General features: G+C 42.9%; 1 protein-coding gene across 4 annotated transcripts in view; it reads right to left on the bottom strand.

The window, feature by feature from the left end:
* Window positions 1-23,033, bottom strand: part of LOC111254782 (uncharacterized) — a 43,914-nt gene that overhangs the window by 3,546 nt on the left and 17,335 nt on the right. For all 4 annotated transcript variants that reach the window (XR_015317257.1, XM_022815989.2, XM_022815991.2 and 1 more), the window contains 5 exons: window positions 18,532-18,655; window positions 17,766-17,895; window positions 2,774-3,050; window positions 2,396-2,574; window positions 1,474-1,884 (listed from right to left, as the gene is read on the bottom strand). Coding sequence is in view for 3 of the 4 variants with exons in the window: in XM_022815989.2 (XP_022671724.1) it covers window positions 1,474-1,884; window positions 2,396-2,574; window positions 2,774-3,050; window positions 17,766-17,895; window positions 18,532-18,655 (1,121 nt within the window). In the remaining variant the exon portion in view is untranslated. The remainder of the gene's footprint in view (window positions 1-1,473; window positions 1,885-2,395; window positions 2,575-2,773; window positions 3,051-17,765; window positions 17,896-18,531; window positions 18,656-23,033) is intronic.

Below are 23,033 nucleotides of genomic sequence, written 5' to 3'. Positions count from 1 at the left end.
AGTAATTGAAAGGAGCGGGTTAGACTAACGCAAAGTAACATGTTGCGCCATATGTGAACGAAGTACGCGCTATTGTGTGACAGGATGTAAAACATATCATTTCTATAAATAGCTAAAACTATCTTCGGTCAGTTACTAGGTCCTACATTGGAAAGAACATTGTTAGACATACGAGAAACCGAATGAATGTTTATCTCGTAATTGTATGCTATCTTGTTAGGCGCACATAATCCTCTTAGAAGGACAACAGCTCGTTGCTAAACATTACGAGAACAATAAAGAAGAAACAGATTTTAGGTTTGAAGACTATACTGTATTTAGAAAACAGGAAATAGAACTTATCTAAAACGGCACTAGTACAATGCGAGTTCGACAGGCAAGAACTATTCAGGGCTGCATTTTAAGGTATATCCGGCACGCTTTTATTGCAGAAGAATTTATTTAGATATCAATTACTGAAATTCGGTAGGATACACTGACATGGATTTATCATGACATACTGATCTTGTTATAACGATCGAATTTTCATATGTTTGTTTGCAGAGTAACTTTGACATCATCTCAAATGATTGGTATGCTAGCACGATTGTAACTTGCACGAACTATTTATGTCTACAGCGCATCTGTTACTACCCCAATGTAGACCAGTGAGGTAGCAGTCGGCTACTTTTGTATAGGCTATTTGCAGCGGGACCGATCTATGGATAGCCACCTCGCGATGCCCTTTTTTTCTCCAGCTAACTCGCTCCTATAACGCCCTAAAGATACGGACCAAATAGGAAGCAAGGGGCGTGTGAAAACCCATAAGCCGCCTGTTGCATTATCCAAATCATATCACAGCGAAAACGAGCGATCGCTAGCCAGTCTTGTCGAACATAATCGTACTTAACGAGAGTTCTGGAGTGTCTGAAGCCTACTTCAACAGTTGATATAAAAGCATTAGCAGCCATATTGCAACGAGCGTAGCGTGTGGATGTTGATGCGGAGTTGCGCCTATAAATCTAATTTGATTCTCTCTATATAGCCGTACAACATGTGGATCAATGTATTATTAAGATTTATTATAACCAACACTACAGAACAAGTTGCTTTCTCGTATTCAGCAGAGTGCAGATTAGAATTCAGACTCTGTTATTTTGCTTGTTACGTTCGGCTTTGCTCTCTAGTAACACAAGATACATTTGTGTTTCGTCAAATTCTAGTTCAGTCATTACCGTACAAGACTTCATCCATAATAGACGATTGCTGATAACAGCACTAAACTATTGTTGTGCTTAATTGTGATTCTGCTCAACCGAATTTTTTTCACTTCAGGCCATATACGGCCTCTTGCTATTTACCAGATGAAGCCTGATACGTTAGTAACTGGCTGGGTAGCATCCTCTGTTCAAGTTCTTCAGTTCACCGCAGATACTAACGTCCATATACAGCTAATCTATTACTTCCTTTGCTATTTCCGTTCAAGCCACTCACCAAAAGGCCAAGATTGTGCACGAGAATATTTGACGCTACTGCATGAACCAGAGAAGGTGACGTCGACGAAGGGGAATGGCTGCCATTATTGTTGACGCTCACGTGACCAGCTTCCGTTGTTGTGGGGGCACTGACTCGCGTAGCACTGCCAGCGTTGAAGCCAAGCAGCGCATTCAGCGCTAACGGACTTAGGCCACCGGTCAGATGCAGGCCGAGGGGTGAAGGGCAGGATACCCCCAGCCAACGGCTCTCGCCCACCAGTCCTCCGGGATTAACTCCGTAAGCTTGATTCTGATGCTGTGCCATAAGGAGGGCGTATTGATGGGCCGCGGCTGCTAGCAGATGTTCATAAGGCAGCGAGTTCGGCCCAATCCCGCCCATACCCAAGTTTCCGCCACCTGCTGAAGAAAGCTGTTGAAGAGAATTCCGAAATTAGACGTAAGAGACGCATATAAATAACGACAGGCGAAGTACTTGGCGAGGCACAAATGGAACCGATTTTTAACAGTAATATATTGATTTAACGTAACTTTTACGCTGACGGTAGGTAGACGTTTAGCTACTGTCAATTTAGGATTTTTTCTGCCCCAATTAACATAAAAAGACTTAAAATATCGTTAAATCTACACGTGGTTAACTTCATCAACGATTAACAAGCACACTTGTGATGAAATAAGAAAATGCTTATTATAATGCCATCGTGTAACATTTTAATACGAAAAGAAGCTAGCTATCCGTAAGCTGGATATTACGCGTCTCTTAGCAGTTTCGATATGTTACAACAGGTGTAGGCGCTGCCTTTGTATAATACGGGATATTGGACACAGTATACATTAAAATATACTGAATTCAACATGATAAACATAAGGCATTATAAAGCAGTGATAATGACATCATAGCTAGGGATATATATGCGTGTTACCTTTGATGACGACTCGATAATACTTGGCAGTGTATGAAAGAGCGAAGTCGATCCAGCCCCTGCTTTAGGTGGGGATGCTGGGGCGCCCGTCGTGGAAGCCGGGCATGGTGATACACAAGGAGCAGGAGATGGCGAATCACACGGTGATAGGCGAGGTGCTTGTTTATCTTCGTTCACCCCTAAGTTAGCATATGGAAGCAACATTTAAAAGTTTCTGGTAATTCGACAAATGAAAAGTTGCGGCCTATGAAAAAAGTACTTGCGTCTGCGATTGGGTAAATTCAAGCTCGCCTATATCTCAACGACTAATTAATCACTTTTTAAAAAAAGAGGACAATACAAGGTCGATGGTATGATCTAGCGCAATCAACACCGCACCTGCGTCACGCGTTGAATTGTTGACGCTCACAAATGCAGATAACGTAATATCCTTCGGTAGACCCGTCTTACTAAAACCGAGAGCTCCCATTGACAATGGTGCCAGCGGGGATATAGATGAAAGTCCGCCTGGCGGAAGAGGCTCGAAGGCTCCAAGCGAAGACAATGAAGTCAGTGGGGACAGGCTGGCGCCCGCGGGGGTCAGATGGCCCAGCTTGTTTTTATGCAGCTGGCTCTCGTGTTTGCGGCACTTGGCGCGTCGATTTTGGAACCACACCTATATAAGCAGATAACGTAGATATCGTGGATTAGCTATCGAATTAAGCCAACATTTTATATAACGAGCCCGAAACGTAGATATACCTATTATATGTAGAGGATTCTCTCTTATATTGATTCCTAGTCATTCTTGCTGCGGAACTTTGCCCGCCAGTGGTCTTTTTAGGCAGTAGTTATGTAGTAATGCATTGTTGTATACGAATGTAAATGCGGTTCATAATGAATTTAGGTGGTTCGAACGACACAAAAATTCCAAGATAAAAAATAAACTGCGAAAATAAAAATCTTTTAATTGAAAGCTGCTATTTCTGCTTTGCTTTTAAACATCGTTAAGATAAATATGTTTTCAATTAATGAACAATTCTAAGTTACAGCGTATGACGAGATACCAGAGCACGCCGACGCGTATCTGGTAAATATGTGGGCGTCCTGTGGTACCTCTCACTCATTTTCGGATTTGACAATTCGTTCTCAGAACCAGACTATTTTCCAGCAGGAAGATTTGCTTTGTGAAACACCTGTATACGCATATGCCATAAGCTATTATAAAACTAAGACACGCTCAGAATCCTCAATCACACCCAAACGCGGGTCTCTATTCACCATTAACTGTTTTGCCTTTGATTAAGTTAGTATCGCCTCGCATTTCCGTTTGCCTACACATTGATTTTTGATTCTCTGTTGGCTTCCTACTTCGTTTGAGTTTCAAACGTCCACCTCTCCTTCGATTCCCTCAACATCCTTCCCTCCACTAATGGGGCGTCGGCCGATAGGACAGGACATGAGCGAAACGACTTTATAAGAATTGTTGTATTATCCGCAGCGCTCCCTTTAAATAGCTCTCGCTCCATGGACCAGCTGATCCGTTCGTATTCTTTCTTCGTATCCGCCGGTGTTCTAAGAGACGTTGGCGTATGAACATTCGGTCCTCGATACAGATGCGACCAGGACTAGCAAGCCGCTGGCTTATCCCCTGTTCTATGCTAGTATGCCGCCGTCGGCAACCCGCGCTCATATTACCGCAATCTACCTCGCGTTCCATACCTCCAGTTTTCTGCTATTTCTCTTTCTCCCCCAAAGGGCGTCTTTCTCCTTCGGCCACGCCCACAATCCACTCATCATTCAGGCCATTATCGTTGCTTGCTTTGGTGCTTTTCAATTGCAACAATGAGGGATTGCAATCCACAACAATGGCGCTAGGAAAGCAGTGTCGTAACGGTAGTAGACCAGAACAGAGAGCAGGAAGCTGGGCGGTACGGAACAGCCGCTAAGGGGAAAGGGCGAGCAAAGTGAACGTTGAGGACCCCGCTAGACAGACATATGCTACCTAATAGGAAGCAGGGGTTCAGTAGCAAAGTTGTTGATGTTGCTATCGTTGAAGCATAGAAAAACAGGGAAGCAGGGTAAGGTCGTGCAATCCAAGGGATGTTGTTGACCATTCAAGGAAATCGAATCACGGACTTGGATCGTGGCCCCCATCAATATGGTGGCTGGTGCTCACCCGTCCGGCGGTTACTGTACAATAATCGGGGGAACAAAAACGCTGATAGCAACATTATCACGGTTGATCGCTGATGGCCTTTACTCATCCGCGCATTGGTCGTCCGCGGCGGATCTAGCCATAGTAGTCGCGGTAATGACACTGTTAACGATAGCTTATTTGATTTCGTAGTGGTACTTACTAATGTAAGCTAGTACGTGATTGAATACGACCACTGAACGTACATTCGAATCGCAAGAGATTTTTTAGTATAACATAGGATCAATTCATAGCAAAAAAATGAATGAACATCAACATAGTGTAACTCGAAAGAATTGTCACGGAACCGTTGCTTTGTTCGATATAAATGCATAGTTCTGGTTTGGTGGCAGTTAACAACAATCAATTTTTAGGTTATTCAGAGCCGTTTAGCGGATAAAAAAATTTGAATCATTAGCAGACGACATTTGGTAAATGTTTTGCAATTTATGAATGTAAATATCTATTAAATGTTGTTGTTAATATTTGGTATAGTGTGCGCTACAATGTATATAGTATAGTATACGTATTGCTCACTATGATAGATCTCCGTCATAGTCTGCTGTCAGAGCGTCTTTAGTCTGAAGTCTTTATCTGAAGCTAATTTAGCGGTATCAAAGGCTAATTAGATTAAAGAAAAACCTATAAATTTAATGCTACATGATTAAATTTCTCTCTGTTGAAGATGAGAGCGCTGATGGAATCCCTTGAAGACTGGTTGAAATACTAGTAAACAGGCGTTTTGCAAAACAGTGATTTATTACTGATGCAATGAATATTGGGAGGTTGAGTATCACAGAAGAGGAGACTAAATCTCAGGCCCTCAAACGCAAGAACAAGTTACTGCCATTGCGAAAGTATCTCGGCTAAGACAACCGTGTGCTTCAGGCCATTTTTCACTGGTAGTAGGTTAAGCAAATTGGCTCTAGAGCATATGACGCGTATTTCCATTTGTCCTAAACTCAATTAGCAAGAATTTGCCACAACTCATTCCTCGGTTTGATATCCTATGATTCAGTAACCTTCCTTCAATCCCCATCCTTTAAACGTTACATCAATAGTAAATTGCTCTTCGTCTGGAGGAGCATTTTCACTGTTTTCGATGGATTCAACGAGCGCTGTCATCTTTGAATAGCGAAACTTAGTCACTACGGGCTTATTTTCAACAATAAGCGATACCCTTGCCTCCAAAGTCATCATTCTCTGATGACGTGTGATCAGTTTATATCAACTCGAACTTATGTCAACGACTTTATGCGATTTCTTACCATGTTTTGTCTACTAGAAGTACGTAGCTGGGAGATGTTCGACCCGTCTCTCCACGAAGCTCAGCGTTTTTGCTAGTCTTATTATGTTATTTCTTAGATTGTAATGCTTGTCAAGCGAGCTTCTAATTTATTGCGAAAACCAATATACTTTCAGGATGCTGAGATTTTACGTAAAGCGGCTTAGTTCGTTCTATGAGCGTCATATCATTGCCGTAGCTCGTGCAACATATTGTTCCCCTTCACAAATCAGTGAAAATTCCGTTAAAGCACTAAACAATCTATGCTGAACAGAAAGATCTGTAGTCGTATAATGTTTCCTTACAAACGACCTGTTAAAGAGAGCCTCTTGCGGCAAATAATCGCATAGGAAAGGACCGCATTGATTCCGCTATACCATAGATCCTCTACCATCAGCTGCTATTCCCGGGGGACTCAAATGCAATTTCAGACGGAGTCTCAAAGACAGGTAAGGCAAAAGTGAGAAGGACAAATCGTCACGATAGCACTGAGACGGCCAAAGAGATTCGAAGCGAGTTTATCGCACCGTCTCTGTCTGCCCATTGCAAGAGGGTACTTGGACAGTCGTCAAAAGAAAGCGGAGCGAACGTAGGACGATGTCGCCAGGTGAAAACACGTTCGTACAATTGGTTTTTTAAGACACAATCTTGTAAAGCGATCCCGCGGGAGACCATAATGTGACTCTTGCAGTACGTTACAATGAGGGAGAATATCAGCCGGAGTAAGTCATACCGGTGGAGAGAGGTGTATAAAAAAAAACGGCCTCAACAAGGAAGAATATGTGTTCCTTGATTGCTCAGCTCCAAAATGTCCTACATCATTGAGAAACATGTATACATGTGCATTAGACCAGGGCTGAGATTAATTGTAGGCATTCTGGTCAGATACTTATTCTATAAGTATTTAAGTAAGCTGCTCATAATGCTAGTTTCTGTTATCGCTCTACATGGATTGGTAGCATGTTTAGGTCTAGTGACGCTTTCAGCTGACTAGCTTGATGTTAACGACAAAGCAAACCTTTAACAAGTAGCGGTTTCCTCTAAACCAGTAGAGTAGTCAGCATTTTATTGATCGAACCCTACACTGTTACTAAATCATCCAGCGTACCTTTACCGTGGCTTGAGCTTTCCCTCGAGACTTTCTAACGTGATTTTTAGAGATGTACCCTAGAGAACCCCACGCTACCGGGAAGCACATAATTCTAATCATTAACCCTCATTGATTCACTGATTGAAATTAATGAACTGTTGATGGTTTGTTGATTCGGATTCTTCTGGTCATTTCCCAGCCGTTTAGGAGGCGATACGCGTGGAAAGATTATTAATAGCATGTTGCGTCGTCTGTGTTTACTAGCGTACTCCACCCCATCGCAATATAGGTAGAAATCACAACAATATTAACATCTATAATGATGACAATAGGAGGGTAATAATGATGATTGGATACTTATTGGCTGGCACGACTGCTATCGGTTGACCTATGGTGAACCGGCTGCCAGTAGCAAAATATCGAGTGCGAGGAGCGCGTAAAGAAATCTTGGGTATTCTTCAAGCGGAAGGCTCGAGTGGTCTAGTGGATCAGATATAACGGCACGATACGATATGGGGTACGATGTCGTGCTAGAGGAAGCTTGAAACAATAGACAGTGCGAGATTATATCTCACAAATAGATGAGGAAGTTGAATTAACAACGACACCGGTCACCGAAAATTTCCTGGGGAAGTGATATATTATTGTCTTTGATTTCGCGATAGCCATAAAGCAGATCTTTGCAGGAAAAAAAGGTGCAATCGACTGAGCGCTACAACATATTGAACGTATTCTTAATATTGTCCATATCTAGTCTGGATACTTCAGTCGATTCAAAAAGGCATAGCATAAAACCAAAAAGTAGTTCAAAATTTCGCGCGTTATCCTTCGTGTAATGTATTGCATTGGAGAACGTACGGCTTTTCTACGTTCAGATGCCGTGTATACCCAACACGCTCTCAGACTGTAGTATCTGTCGAATCTATTTCGCGATACACGTCTTTATAGTCAACATTTTGATACAGGCTTTAAGTTCATAAGTCGTTTAGCAGCTTCTGTTTTTTTTACTCAATTTACTACGTATAGAATATAGGTTTTAAGAACAATGTTGATTTTATTTGCTTTTGTTGTCGCTTGTCGGTAGCGACAAGCGTGGATAATCAATCAATGATTATTGACCCTTGATTGCTTATCCGCGCTCCTCCTGACCCGATCTGACTAGCTAGCTTTTTGACATTCGGTTAACTAGATTTGGAGATCATAGCCCTACAATATGATCGTCAGAATCGAATTAAAGCTTAGTTAACTGGACATAGTTGAATCTATTACTAGCCGGTTGATACCCAAGCTAGAAAGGTCTTTATGCTGATAGCGTATATTGATGTGAACGTATAGTTGCATGATCGTACCATATAAGTACCATATGCCCAATTTCAATTATAAACGAATGTCAGTAGTTTTGAAACTGATCAAAATGAAGCTGCAGCATCACACGCGCACGTTAGCTTAAAAGCATGAAGGCAACAATAACGTGATACGTTAACACTACTATACGGTCGACGGTAATTGTATAAATATTTAGCTCAGAGCGTCGTTGATCAAGACGCTTGCCATACACCATAACAAATACAAAACTTGTATCAACACCCGCTTGTCTTGCTGTTATGGCCGACAACAGCGCCTTCGGAAACGGTCTCTACTTTTTAACCCAGTAAATGCGAATCTAGCTTTTGAATCTACGCAAACATATCTTTTGAGTCGAACTTCCTTTGCTCCTCACAAACAACTTGGCGTAAATACGTCATTTTATTGGCAACACCTCATGGTCGCGCTCAAGCATGGCCATCCGCTCTACCGTGTTCCCCTGTGTATGAACTAACCTAGATCAGTAATAGCATAACACCATTGCTAAGCCTTTCTCTCATCCAGAATTGCCATGGTCTGTGAAGAATTTAGAAGCGAAGATAATCGGGATGCGTCATTAACCAAGCCCACCCCTGATGAGCAATAACCTGTTTGCTGCAACCAATTTGTTCCTCATTGTTCCTTTGGTCGTTCGTATCAATTTTTAAATATGAACCCGATGGCCATCGCTGCGCACTCAGGCCTGTTGCCGGCTGCCCTCAACCTTTTACCCATTCGTTGCCTTGTGAATGTCGCCTGTCACCAGTCGATTGTTACCGTTTACGCTTTCTCGGATGTTTCTGTCAGGGCACAGCAGCTGTTGCAGCGGTACACCAATGGCGACAGATCCATACCGAGATTTTCTTTTCTTTCCGTTCGGCCTCGTTGAACTTTCGAACGGCGCGTGGCTCAGCGGGATCCAAGCAGTTACTTTGTTGGACTGTTGCTTAACTTCCCCTTTCGATTCACAGCGATCGACCCCGTTTTCGCCTCAGGGCACCCCTTTATCGGCAGTGCTAGCCGTTGAACCGGTCGTTCTTTGCTAGACCACTCTTCCATAAATGTACGTGTGTACTGTCTAGTTGTTGCGCACAGCCCGCTTTGCCATGTTTTGGCTTATGACTACAAAAGTTACGAACTTTAACCGAGAATGGCAGGGCCGATACGTTTAAGATGATCAGGCGCTTTTGTGGCCGAATCACAAAGAAATTTCCGAGACCGGGACTCCGCTAGCGAATGGGTAAGCGAACACCGCTACCAGAGACAGTTCCTGATCTTTCCTTACGCCGTTTCCTTAAGAGTAAATGACCACCAAATGAATGCCTTTAATGTGCCCGCTAAGCCCTACCAGATTCTCTGTCCCCTTTTCTTCACTGGTGCTGCACTGCTGTTTCTGCTAAAGCGTTGCAGTCCTGAGCTAAAATGGCGAAATATGGGGCAGGATTCTTGCCCCCTCCTGTTTCCTACTCATCTTCCGAGTTGTGTCCCGTTTCTAACGCCATATCCCTGGCCTTATTTAAAGCAATTGTCCTATCCGAGCGCTCCGAGTCGAAACAGAACGAATTCTCTAAGACGGCTCCACTCTGCCCTTTTGTCACGCACACCACGATCTCTTAATGAAATTAGCGGAAGCGGCCGCAACGAACCCGCCAGGGAGGGCAATGATACACAGCATTTTGAGCCGGGAAACAGCTGGTTTAGCGGGTCTTCTATAACTCCTAGAATGGCTGGAAAGAAAAATTAGATTGGCAAGAAATTGGTGGTTTCGTCTGGCTAGCCTGTTGAGACGGCACTTGAACGATAATGAAGCTCTTTGTAATGGCGGAGAACCAGTAACCAAGTGATTATCACAGACAAAAACGATGTCTGGGACGGGTTGACGTTGCAATGGTAGTGGTTCAAGTTTTGCGAACCCAGTGGAACGAACTCTTAAATGTTTGTCAGTCTTTAATACAACCCCATATTACATACGAAAAATGAGTCGCCTCGACGAGTTCATTATGGAGAAATAATCAACTCAGCTGTATAGATTCTAGAGTGGATTACAAAAGGAAATAAGGTAAAGTTAAGGACGTTTGTTCGTCCTTCGACAACTGTAGAAAAACTCCAGAATTCCAGCGCCAGTTGACCTTATTCGATACAGAGATAATACAACTATAATTTTATTACTTATTCACAATTTAAGTATTTTATAAGTGTTTTTTTTTATCTAATTTAGTTTTAAGTGCTGGAATTCCGAGTTTTTTTTTTATTATTTGGATGTTAATCTTGACCTGCCACTGCAAACATTTAGCTTTGCTCTGCCAAATATATTATAATAAAAAAAACTATTTCATACAATAAGCCGTATGTATGGTCTATATTTTTTTACACCATTTTCATTTGGACTCCAAACAGATTACTCATTTAGAATACTACTTGAATCTATTGCAGCTTCCCTTCTACAAGGTAACCCTCAATAAGCCTACCTGCTATACGATAGGCCATCAAGCTGCGCGCAATTTCTAATCACGCTAACACAGGCCAATGCTTTAATGGCATCTAGACTATGAGTTACCTTATTTTCAAGAAGTTTTAGTTTAACACTGATTCTTCTGATTCTGTTTAACGCATCTCAGAATATACAGTAACTATGCACAGCGCACTAACTTGGAAACTCAAAATATCATCATTGAGATGAATAAACAAAGAACAAAACAAGTTGAAAAGAACTTTCTATTCGTGGTACGCGCCACAAGTGTATCATACGTACGTCGTTGACCTATGGGGCATAATATATTTTTGTTTTTGTTGGCAATCTTCGCTTGAAGACGCTTTTTGCACTCGCCCATTTTCCACCATTTATCAATGAAAAATACACCCCATTGAAAACACAAGGTAGTGCCATCGGTAACTCTCACACATAAAGTATACAAAGCTTTTTTTTTATCATTAAGAGTCTTTTACCGGAAACTTTGGGGCTATGTTCACGTGTATGCCTACGCAAGCCTTATTTCCTATACACAATATTTCGTTCCCCGTAAGCAAGCCGCCCATCTATTTGACCATTATGTTAGCCGGTCCAAAACACAAAATGGCTTCGTAAATTTAATTCGGTTTTTAGGGACATCTCTTTTCCATTGGTACCAGCAGACGACTCTCAGCAGCCATAAAATACCCTACTCGTTCTATCTTGCCCCTTTCTCGTTGCCGCTATTCATTTTCTCTAATACAGGACATCCTTTATATCGCTTTTCCCTTTCTCTTTGTACTGCCCTTTCCTATGGCACACCTACATCCTTTCCTCTTCTCCCAGGCGGTTCTTCCACCGTATTCTTTCCGCAACTAGGCCTGAACATGACTTTTTTTTTATGTTTTGCATTCGCCAATTGCTTTGCAGGTTTCACCGACCGCTGTTGCTGCCGCCATTGACTATTGTTGTTGATGCTACCGTAAGAACCGTCGTGCCGTTGTATGTCTCAAGATGGATGTCAAGTAAAGAAGCACATGCAAGGCTATGGCAAACAGAGAAAAGGGACGCTAGCCCTGGGGGAGCATCGTGAGCCAACTGACGTTGTCAGTCTAAAGTAGCAGCAGCGGCAACGGTGGCTGTAGCGATGAGCGTCATGGCGGTCGTCCAGTACGGGTACAGAAGGAACAGGACCATCTCCTATTCGCTGCACCCTGCTACTAGCCAACAGTTGTGGCCTGGCCACAGGAGAATTGCAGGCATAGCTCATTGGTCGGCCAGCTGTAACCCTCCACTCTAAATGGTGCTAATAGATAACAGTAAAACGGAAATACAACAGGCCAAGGAAACCAGCAAAGAACGACTCTCGTTGAGTTGCTAACGCTACGGTGGTAGCGGGCGATTCGAGTACTGGCGAGGAAAAACGCGGCTACAGCCGAGGACACCGTCCGTTACGCAAAGCGATCACCAAACGATCTCAGAACATAGCCTATCTAGTTTTCTCCCATTCAGGCGCCATGGGATGAGGTTGGCGTGCGGTCTCGCCGCAGAGCGGCCGATGGCTGGATCTTTTTTTGCTAGTTGTAGCAGTACAAGGAGAGGAAAAAGGAGAAGGTGTCATGTGAAAAGAAGAATACAGAACACAGTGTAAAGTTGTGACGACCCTCTGCATTTCCGCGTCACTCGACGCCAACACCGAAATGGGTTGGTCTGCAAAGTGAATAAAATGGGAATGACATTTCAAGCGGCATGTAGCCGTAACGCAGTCGCGCAAGCGGGTTCGCGGATGCCCAGGCGGATTGGCTGGCTGGCTCACAAGTTAACGGGCTGTGATCCAGGCAGAGCGAGAGAGCAAAAAAAGAGATTCCTTCATTTTATCACCCCTTTCTGGGTGCGCCAGTAGAGAAATGGTCACAGGGTCGAACGAACGGAGATTGTGGCGATTGACATTCAAAGAGTAGGAATAGAAACCGGTGGAGCGGGAAAGTCAGTAGACAATAGGGGGCAATAAATATAGAGGAATGAATTTAAGTACGACTAAACCGTCAGGCCCGGGTTGGATTGAGGGGTTGCGGCGCGACGATATCGAAAACGACCAGCAGATCGAAAGCCGACGAGATGGCAAAGCTGATCTGTCCTGTAGGACTAGTTCGGCATGGCAAGTGCAAACACACTTTTAATAAAAATGCGGCTCGGAAAAGGCTGCAAGGAGGCAGATGCAAAGCGTGCACCACAGATAGGACAAGGCCGGGAATAACAGTGAACTAGCGATAGAAGGATGATAAGGATAAGCTACTGGAAGGAAGTCGACAAGCAGCAAGTCGAAATTATATTAAGCTTAATATGTCTGCATATAGTGAGGCGGAAAAAATAAATCGAGTAGAACAAAACTTATCGAAACTTTTCGTGGGTCGAAAACCCCGGCTGTTCCCTTCTAGAGAAAGCATCATATCACTTAAGCCAATACAGCTCAACGAACGCTAAACGTTTTGTCGCAATTGTTTAATGCACTGTATCCTTGAATTATGTGACCTGGCTGGATAACCAGTATGCTTAAGGAAAATGTTTCCACCGAAATGGCCGTCAAAGTATGCCAGTTGATTTTATGTTCTACTATATTTTCCCTTGAGTAGCTAGTTCTGTATAATACAAATAAATAAAAAATCTACTCAGCACAAATGAGTGAGTTGTCCGTCCAGGAAAACTTCTTCAACTACTCTTCCTTGGTAAGCCTTCCCCTCGATCGTTTATCTGCCTCGTCCCACGACGCAGACGCGAAGGCTTTCGATCTACTAATTCATGCCCGTTAAACTGGGTAGTTGATTTTACGAAAGTTGAAGTTCTGCAACGTTTGTTCGTCTAATGCTTCCTATTCCAGTTCATTTGTCGTTCACAACGCAGCCTGAATTGTTTGGTTGGTCGCTTGCTTGTCTGCCTGCTTCGTTTTCGCTTTAATTTGCCGTATCTTCCACCCGTCTCTTTCGGGTGCGCTCCATCTTTGTCGTTGTCGCCGATATTTGTTCCCAATCTGGCCGAGCTACCAGTCATCCTACCCGGCTGGGCCTGCCCGAGCTGCTCCTGCACCTTTCCATTCGTCTACGGTGTACATACATATGGACGTTTTCTCTCATGTTTACCCCATCTTCTGCTAAGTGAATCAGCAGCCTAACGAGCCCTGATGCGCGTCCCTCTATCTACCTTCGGGCCTGTATGTTTGATCTCTTCCCAACGTAGCCCCGTACCCCTACCGGCGAAACACCAAACATGGTCTTCAGTTCGGCGATTCCGACGAGGTTAGTCACTTGCGTCCCCCACACCCGCACAACATACCGGCCACTAGTGAAGTAGGCGTCTAGTGAAGTCGCAAGGTGTATTAGTACCAACCTTTGTGGTAATAATAAGAGTGCTAGTAAATCTTTTGTTCGCGTTTGTAGATAGATCGCGACCGAAAAAATGCTATTAGAGTATACGCCTAATCCGCGCAGTTTAATTCCGTATTTGATGCTCATCAGGCATTTTCTTTTTTATGAAAAGGTTTGGTGGGTGAAAAGAATATGCCTGTACCTGAAAATCTTACCACGTACTAAAACTACAGGCCGGGCCCAACTGCATAAACGCTGAGTAAATTATGTACTGCGTATAGAATTTAATAAAGATGGGAATGAATATCGAACGACATGCCATAGAAAACTTTGAAAATTCACACCAGCTAGGGCAAAGCGGGTCAAGGTGGTAAATAGAAATTATCCTTTCGTCATCAATAAGGCGACCGTTGTTGCGTGGCTAATGGTTGTTAGTTTGTATGTATGTAGTGAGCTAAGGAAATTTGGTGACGACAAACACATACACTTATTTCAAGAATTTGTTCTCATGCACGTAGCATTTCGGTCCAGGAGAATCAAGTCGGAAGGATCTACCGGTTGGCCTCCAAACCAGGATAGGTTCCTGGACGAAGGATATCACAGGCTTGATAGAAAGTGCAAATATTGCTCAATCCCCGATAGAGGTAAACAGTAGGACAGTTAAGTTTATTTGAATCAGCCAAGCCTAACAAGCGACATGACCCAAATTAGAGTTATTCAGCATCCGGCAAATAACATTTCATACGCTGCAATTGACAAGACATAAATATATAAGGACTCAGAAGGATTTCAAGTTAAATAAGTTATAAACGTTCAGTTTAGAACAATTACTCTCGAATCAACAATTTCCTTTTCTTGTTAAATCTGTTTCAAGATATGTTCACTGATGTCGCATGAAAAAACCGTATCTAAAAGTGAGTCAAAAATTGGTTCGGATGATATTAATCGTGTCCAGAGATGTTTATTAGGTACGTATACAGTGTGTAAGCGACGATCGGTGTGATAGGACCGAAATTAATGGTTCTTTTATGGGATTTGAAACGCTAAATTGACCGCGATGAACTCTACTGAACATCACTCACTGTAGGTTTTTGCTGTTGTGCGTTACATGTAAAACATATCGGAAAACCGTAACGACATAGGCCGGCTCGGTAAATCAGATAAAATAAATGGTCGCTAATCTTCTACGCATCTGACTGTGTATTTACTGCCAATGAGAACCTTTCTTTCAAAAGAGTTCAGTCTTTTCGAAAGTTTATTTTCACACAAACTGATAGTAAGCTTCCGTTTCATTGCCACGATCGACACAAATCGTTACTACGTTTCTACGATGCTCAGCATTTTTTATATGACCGCTATTGAGGTAGGTATCTTCTTTACACGCTAAACGACCATACATTCCACCGTAACTTGTCGAACCGTACCAGTTCCAATTGTGTACTTCTCAAGTCTCCCTAGCGGTGTATCACAATGTAATTAACACCCGCCCAGCTCTGCATGCAGTACTCAGAAGTATACCAGTTCGCTGTGATTAAGTGTCTTTGTCCTCCGATCGACCGGCAGCGGTCACAGTTACTATGACAAGTAGCACGACAACTAGGTAAAGCCAGCTTCACCTTTACCCTGCAGCAGTGAATCCATAGATGAGTTGCTGCACTGAAGTAAACATCTATCCCCATGTTCCTCCCAAGGGGCTCCTCGCTAAAAGAGTGAGGAAGGCATTCCCACTTGTAGTTTCGATCTTTGTTAGCGAAATAGAAAGAAAGACGTAGCGAGTGTGATACAGACGCGAAGCTTGAGAAGCGGAGATGGGCTCTGAGTGGGTTCTCCTGATCGGGATCTACCTCTTCACCCCCACAGCGTCATGCCAACACCGGTTCGCCATGGAACCAAGTGAAGTGTTGTAGCAATCACCTTAATGTCCTGAGCCTTCTATGGATTTCTTGGGGCCGGAGGCCAAATAGAATGATGCGACTAGTGCTGGCACAGCTCCTATCAACTTCTTCTTTGCTTGCCGCAAATATTCCACAGGCCGTTGGCACAAGTGCCCCAGTCGGTGGGGCCAACGACAGATCTATGGGGCTGCCACTATTGCTTGTTTTTGGGTTCTGCTCAGTATAGTACAGCCTATATTCTATTCTCCTTTTTCCCCATGTAGGCCACATTCCTTTGCGGCCGGCTCGAAATCCGTGTGTGCAATCTATACTATAGGGCAGACAGATAGGCGACCAAATCTAGCCTGTCCAGTCACTATAGGCCATGTGGGCTTTAGAGTATACGATATACGCAGTTAGTCTCGATTGATTAGGGCTAGTTGCCCTCGTTAACTCGATCCCCATCGACTGGAAGGGATTTAAATAGTCCGCGGACTCCGTGCAAGGCATGTGAATGGATTCAAGGCTCACAGCCACAACAAAATACTTTGTCTAGCAAGGTCCAATTGTCGATCAACGATTAGTATTTATACTCGGATAGCTGGCGAAGTGATTTGCAAGGCTGAATGCATACGGCGCGTCGTCGTGCACGTTGGCAGATTATTTGGCTACCTCAGAGAAAGACTATATGTATGAACTTACCGGACTCTCTGATACAAAGGTGAAAGCTGGTGAGGATGGAGTTGGAGGACTCCGTAGACTGGATTGCATACCAAATAGGTCGGGTATCTAGGCTATCAGCTGAAAGCGACCGATTCGAATGAAACGGCGTGAGTTGAAATTTGTCTTCATATATCTAGACAGTACTCAGCACCTAATGGGGTACATTTCTAGCTGTAGATGCAAAGGTACGCCAAGTTAAGAACCGTATTATGCAGTTTCTACATATTTATTTAAGCGTGCATGTGGTTTACTTTGCATATACCGATTGTATATATCGGTGTACATCTGTACACGTACGTCTTACGCGAAACCGCACCGTAAATTGCGAGTGGCATGGTAATAACGGACAGAGCTACCGCTGCAGGATCTTTAGCTGTTAATGGTTTTTAATTAAAAAGGGTCCGACTGAAAAGGGTCGACAAAAATCTATTCAGAAAATTATGGAATACATTGAACTAACATGAGCAAGATCTAACACCCACTATATAAAACCTCACAAACGAACAATATAGTCTATACCGTTATTTCGATAGACCACTACGTCTTTGAGCATACCTGCAGATTTCCTGTAATTACCCTCGTGGCTAATTAATCAGTGAGTCGTCGATTTTCAATCAGTGCGTGGTAAACAGAGATAGTGAAACCTAAAACCAAACTTTTTGTACGCGTATCTTGAGGACTAGCCATTTTTCTTAGTAAACTTCGTCTTGGGGCTCCGTCCCAGGACGCTAAGGCTTCTGAAATCGTATACAATGTTTGCGTCTATCTATTGTGTAATAATAATGCTTATTTACTAAATCAGTACAGCGGTTGACTGCATTTTTCAGCCTAAGTGGTAAGTCCCGAGCTAGCATAAACGAGTAAGAACGAACTTTCCGAGGACATTAAACGTCTCCAAAACATTAGCTAATTGTATAATAACGGTATTTTACGACAAGGCATGCATCCGTTATGTGTTGCCTTAATACCGGCCAAACTGACCCCTTTCGACCGTTCGAAGGCAAATGCTATGAGGGTCAGATACACAGTTTATCATCATCACATACAGTATCAACACAGCCACATACCTGGACTCGTGCTTCAGATAGGCCAAGTCTCTGAGAAAGTTCTTCGCGCATAAATGCATCCGGGTAATGAGTTTCGTCGAAGAGCTTTTCAAGTTCGTTCAACTGCTCCAGGGTAAAGTTTGTCCGCGATCTATAACATACAAAGGTTGCAACATAATTACTTCGGATAAAGCCATCCTTACTGTGCACACTTTTGCTTCGTATCACGTATGCATATGCACCTATGATCTGTGTTAGGAATTGGGTCATTGCATTATTAGCTATGAGACGAAACGTCGTAACACAATACCAGGTTAGGTTTGCGTAAAAAGCGATGGAGCCAGGTTTAGGCGGGGCCCAAAATAGGTATAGGTGAAAAAAAAAACAACACTAAAATGATAAATCTAAAGTTTTTAATATATACGATAGAGTAGCATGTCGTCATAGGCATTTATGTACGTATCTGTGCAAGGAGATTCAATACGATCCATTCACCTTTGATAACCAGCTAAAAAACAGCCAGCTTTAGGCTGAGTTACTGAGAGAAAAATCGACAACAAATAATTAAGTATGCCAAATCCCGCACTCGGAACTGCAGATTATGGCTGCATCGTCTTTACCGAGCTCGACCATTCTTGTTCGACTTCGGTACATATCTTTTCCATTAAGTAGCACATATACATATAGTCCTCATATAATTAAGTTTCACTCCCAACTGTGAGGCAGTATTTAATGGAAGAATCAGATCCAAAGCTTGAAACGTGATTGATTACTGGAAGTTTCATACCTTCGCTGTTTTACGCCTGTACTATTGCGGGTATCCTTGAGCGCGTCTCGTTGGCCGAACGAAGCCTCTTTTAAATTCAGCGGAGGTCGTGGCGAAAGAGCGTCTTCATGAGAGAGACAATCGCCTGGAATTTGTGATTAAGAACTTTAGTCCGACTGCGTACGAACGATTCGGTTACCTACCGTCTTCAAAATGCTTTTACTGTTACATTTGCGGCAGTATGCTGCGAGTACAGCTCCTTGTTGCGGGCATAACAAAGTAATGCTTGCATAACACTTAGTAAATGAGACCTCATCAGTACAATGAGTTTCCTATAATCCGTTTTGGATTATGCATAATTTAGCATAGCGTATATATTTGCGTAGCACTCATAGTTTGTCATCCCTTGTTGAAGTTGAACCCACCCCCTGGATGGATCGCCTAACAGCTGGTTGATGAGGCATCAGTATTTTGAACAACACAAAATAAGCTCGACATTCAAGTCCAGTCCAACAACGATCAGCTTCTATAATACCTCGTCTTTTCTTCTTCCTACGCTTAGTATTGTCCTTTGTCGATGTCATCCATCGTGATACCTTACTGCGTACGACTTCAATCTGATCCGGGCGACAAAATATGTAGCGCAGATGGAAAGCCCCCTATGCGTGAGGGGTACGAAAAATCTCTTCGCATGACGATAAAGAGTCACCGTATTGACTTACGATTGAAGACGCTCATGAGCGAGCGGCAAAGTAGGGTAGCAATAAGAATTTCCGGGCGAACGCCCCTGAGCGGTTACGGCTTGATGTGGATTGGCAGGTGGTGCACGATTGCAGTGCCATAGAAAATAAACTTTAGCTAGTGGTGCAATGTTTGTGATACCGCAATCGACAAGTAAAAACCATGTCATAAAAAAATTGCCGATGAAGGATCGGTGATGAACGCGGAGCATGACATACCTAAACTACGAGACGGCTTCGGAACATAAAATATATTTAAGCCACAGGATGCCAATGCCTTTAATGATGAACGATTTTGCACATAAGAACTCATGCCGTCTGCTATAAAGTTCTGATAATGGTACGTACCTTGTACAATAATGTTACACGATATGACATAATTTTTAGAAATTTTAGCACGTTCTTGTATGACGGACAGACGGTAACTCAGATCCACCCCTAAGATAAAGGTAAGTTAGTGGGCAGTAACTTCTCGAGTGTTATGTAAGTAAAAAATCGTACGTACTATGTGCACAATGCTAGCACTGTACTTAATTCGCCGTTTAAATATATATATATATATATAACACGGTAGTAAATACGGTTTTTGTCCCTCGCAAATTGATAGCGACAATAAGTAATTTGTAACAATGCCTTAAATTGTTTAATATTGAAGCTTCGAATGATCTAGTGGCCATGTTTCTTTTTTCGACTTTCTTACTTGTTTGTGGCGCTAAGATCGTGGCGAAAAGCAGACGCCATATCAGACCAATTTCCAGTACAAGCAGCTCTTATAGCCCTCAAGCTACAGCCTTGATACCTTAAACAGCTTATTTCAAAAGGTATACGACTTAAAGCGGTTCGAAGCGCGCTTTGCTCGTTATTATCTCAGGATTCCTGTAAAAATAACTATAGCTATTTCTGATACCAAATCATAGGGCAAAATCGCGGAGAACAACAAGAATACATTTTGTAGATGAGGGCTTAGTAGGGTCGTGTTTTTTTGTAAAATTCAACAAATATTGTCGCTGGGCGTATAGATTTTTTTGCCACCAAGTGATTTAATTTAATGCTTTTGATAAATAGGCGATTGTTTGCCGATGTCAACGAAGTGATTAAACGAAACGAGAAATATATTTGCTGGGGTAACGTTCTAAAGGGCGATAACGGCTTCGGGACATGTGTTCGTTTTATAAAATCTGCAAATTCAAAAAGAATCTGTTTACTGAAATTGTAAGCCAAATAGTCGGCTATATAAGACAAGGCTCTGTTTAAGCTAAAAGTTGTCGTAAGTTAGCTCATTTGCTATGTTTATGGTGATCTCACACAAACGCTCGAAACTACATCGTCAAATTGACCATGTCTTCTACTGATTACTTACCTAAACAAGATGTCCGTCACTTTATAACACATTCACACATTCTGCTTATTGCCAGCCACTCTACCATTCTTGGCTACTCTAGTAAGTGCCTTTGAATGTCACCAATCGGTTGGCTACAGCTTTAGCGATAACAGAAACTACTGGCAGTAGATTCTCATCGGTTCACTCAGGTCTCGCTGTATGTATGTCGTGTCGTTTCGGATAGTCTCCGCCCGCTGTGCTTTCGGCACTCGTTATATCTGGGTGTAAAATCTCATTTTCCTAAAAGTCTCCGTTCGAGCGGCGGCGGCGGCTCAGTCGTCGTTGGGGGGTGCCGCCGGCATTAGCCAACAACGAGCCCCCAATCTTTTTTCTTTCCTTAACCTTCTCTCTCCTTCTCTTTGAATCGTAGTTCAGGGCGAACGACATACGAGCAACGCAACCAGCAGAAAACCTTTTCAACTTGCCATTTTCTCGCACCCCCACCCCTCTTGCCTTAACTTTCCACTCAAAAAGCGAAATTCGATACAAATCATCCTCCCGGTACCCAGCAAAGAGCTGTGCTTCGCTGTGTCAAAGTGTCATTGAAGACCGAAAGGGGGTAAGCGATCGTTTGTCTGCTGGAATTGCCGTTGGCTTCATTGAGACGCGTCATCCGGACCGGCGAAGACGCAACCCAAGACACACGTCAGGAGTCGGCAGTCGGCCGCTCGCTGATGACATGTTTGACGAGGAATCCAAAAGACAACTGTAGCAACCTCTTCGGTAGATAGAAACCTTTATTTTTGACTCAATTGTCAACAGTATCCTAGTCAACTCCATACATAAATAGGCCCTGGGTACGGCACACCAGTGGGCCTCTTCCTATTCATACGTTTTAACTGTTGCACTGTGTAAACACCAAAACAGTAATATGGGTCTTCCCCAATGCCAAAAAAAAGCCTTAGCTTCTTACATGGTCACGGGCTCATGCCCCAGGTTTATATAGATAAGACCGAGAAACTGACTTGAAATGTTGGGGGTGTTCGTAGCCTCAAAATAGTGGAGCCAGTAGTACTATATTTGCGGGAAGGAAAGCATAGTTGGAGCGACTAGTTGTTCCGAAGCGACCCAAGATGACAGCAGGAATGTTCTAGGGGGCAGTAGTGCTTGCAGACGCTGTTCCCTATTCCTGGAGCTCGTAGAGTGTAGGGACCGAAAATCACGGGGTGCTCGACTTAACTAAAGTACTCAACGATAAGATCGAGGCAGTTTGTCTTCTGAGAGGGGAAACAATAGGACAAACTTGAGGAACGTTGCCACAGCAGAGAAATTGACTGGGGCTACTCTGAACGCTGTTTCGAAACGCCAATAGAAAGAACTTGACTCGGATTTCCTGCCGACAGCGACGACTAAAATGACAACGATGGGGTTTTACTAATAGTAAATTTGATTTCGATGAAATGACACGTAAAATAGCCGATAAGTGATAATGAATTTCTCGAATAGGTTGCGTTGTTTCTACGTTATAACAACGTCACGCTGCTTGGATAAGCCTGGTCTGTCTGAATCTCCTCGAAATTGAAGAAGCTTCAAAAGATCGAAGCAACGATGAAAGGCCTACTCGGTTAGGAAGAGCACATGTTGAATTGACTTTTGTTAGACGCAAATTAATTTTGTTGACAATAAAGTCTCTTGACAAGATGCACTAATTGCATTGCTCACAAACTATGGTCATACGCGCAATAGCAATTTCTCAGTTGGCAACGTACAAGTACTTGAGAAGTTCGCATGAAGTTCGAAAAGGACGAAAGTAGCAAATAAGAACTACCCTATTCTTTAGAACTATATTTCCTTTAACATGACCGTCCTTTCGAACGCTAGGCTGTAAAAGACCTTTTCAATAGACATATCCTTTGTTCACAGTCACTGGCGACGCAATTGATTCGCTTCCAGCAAGATGTTTACGTCTTACATCTCATTTGCTCAAGTATAGGCAAATGATGACGCAATAATTTTCTCTATTCGTTGTTAATAGGATCTGAAGCACTAAGCGCTCATTTCCTTCAACTAAAGTTCTGGTCGTTCAAGTTTATAAAACTTCAAGTTCCAGTTCTCATAGAATAACCAACGTACTAGGTGTTTAAAAGAAGACCTAACGTAACGGAAATAGCAGGCCGGCCTATTCTTGTTTGACTGTGAGCGTGCACGTTTATCGATAAAGCCTTAGAGAAGTCTGTCCATAGTTTCATTCCTACTAGTAGAATAGAACTGATGAACCGCAAACATAAGAGAGAGCCCAGAGAATACGTTAACGACAGATGAGATCGTTGACATATGCATCTTTCTACAAGACCCTTATTGGACCATGTAGCAATCTTTAATTCTTCTTGTTTATATGAGTATAGAGTTATTTGCCAAATGACAACGTGAGGTATTTTTTTAGAGATTTAAAATAAATTTAT

Source organism: Varroa destructor, unplaced genomic scaffold, assembly GCF_002443255.2.
Source record: "Varroa destructor unplaced genomic scaffold, Vdes_3.0 BEIS01000007.1, whole genome shotgun sequence".
Lineage (NCBI taxonomy): Eukaryota > Metazoa > Arthropoda > Arachnida > Mesostigmata > Varroidae > Varroa > Varroa destructor.
Note: the sequence above shows the minus strand (reverse complement) of the source record. Positions and strands in the feature narration are given on the sequence as shown.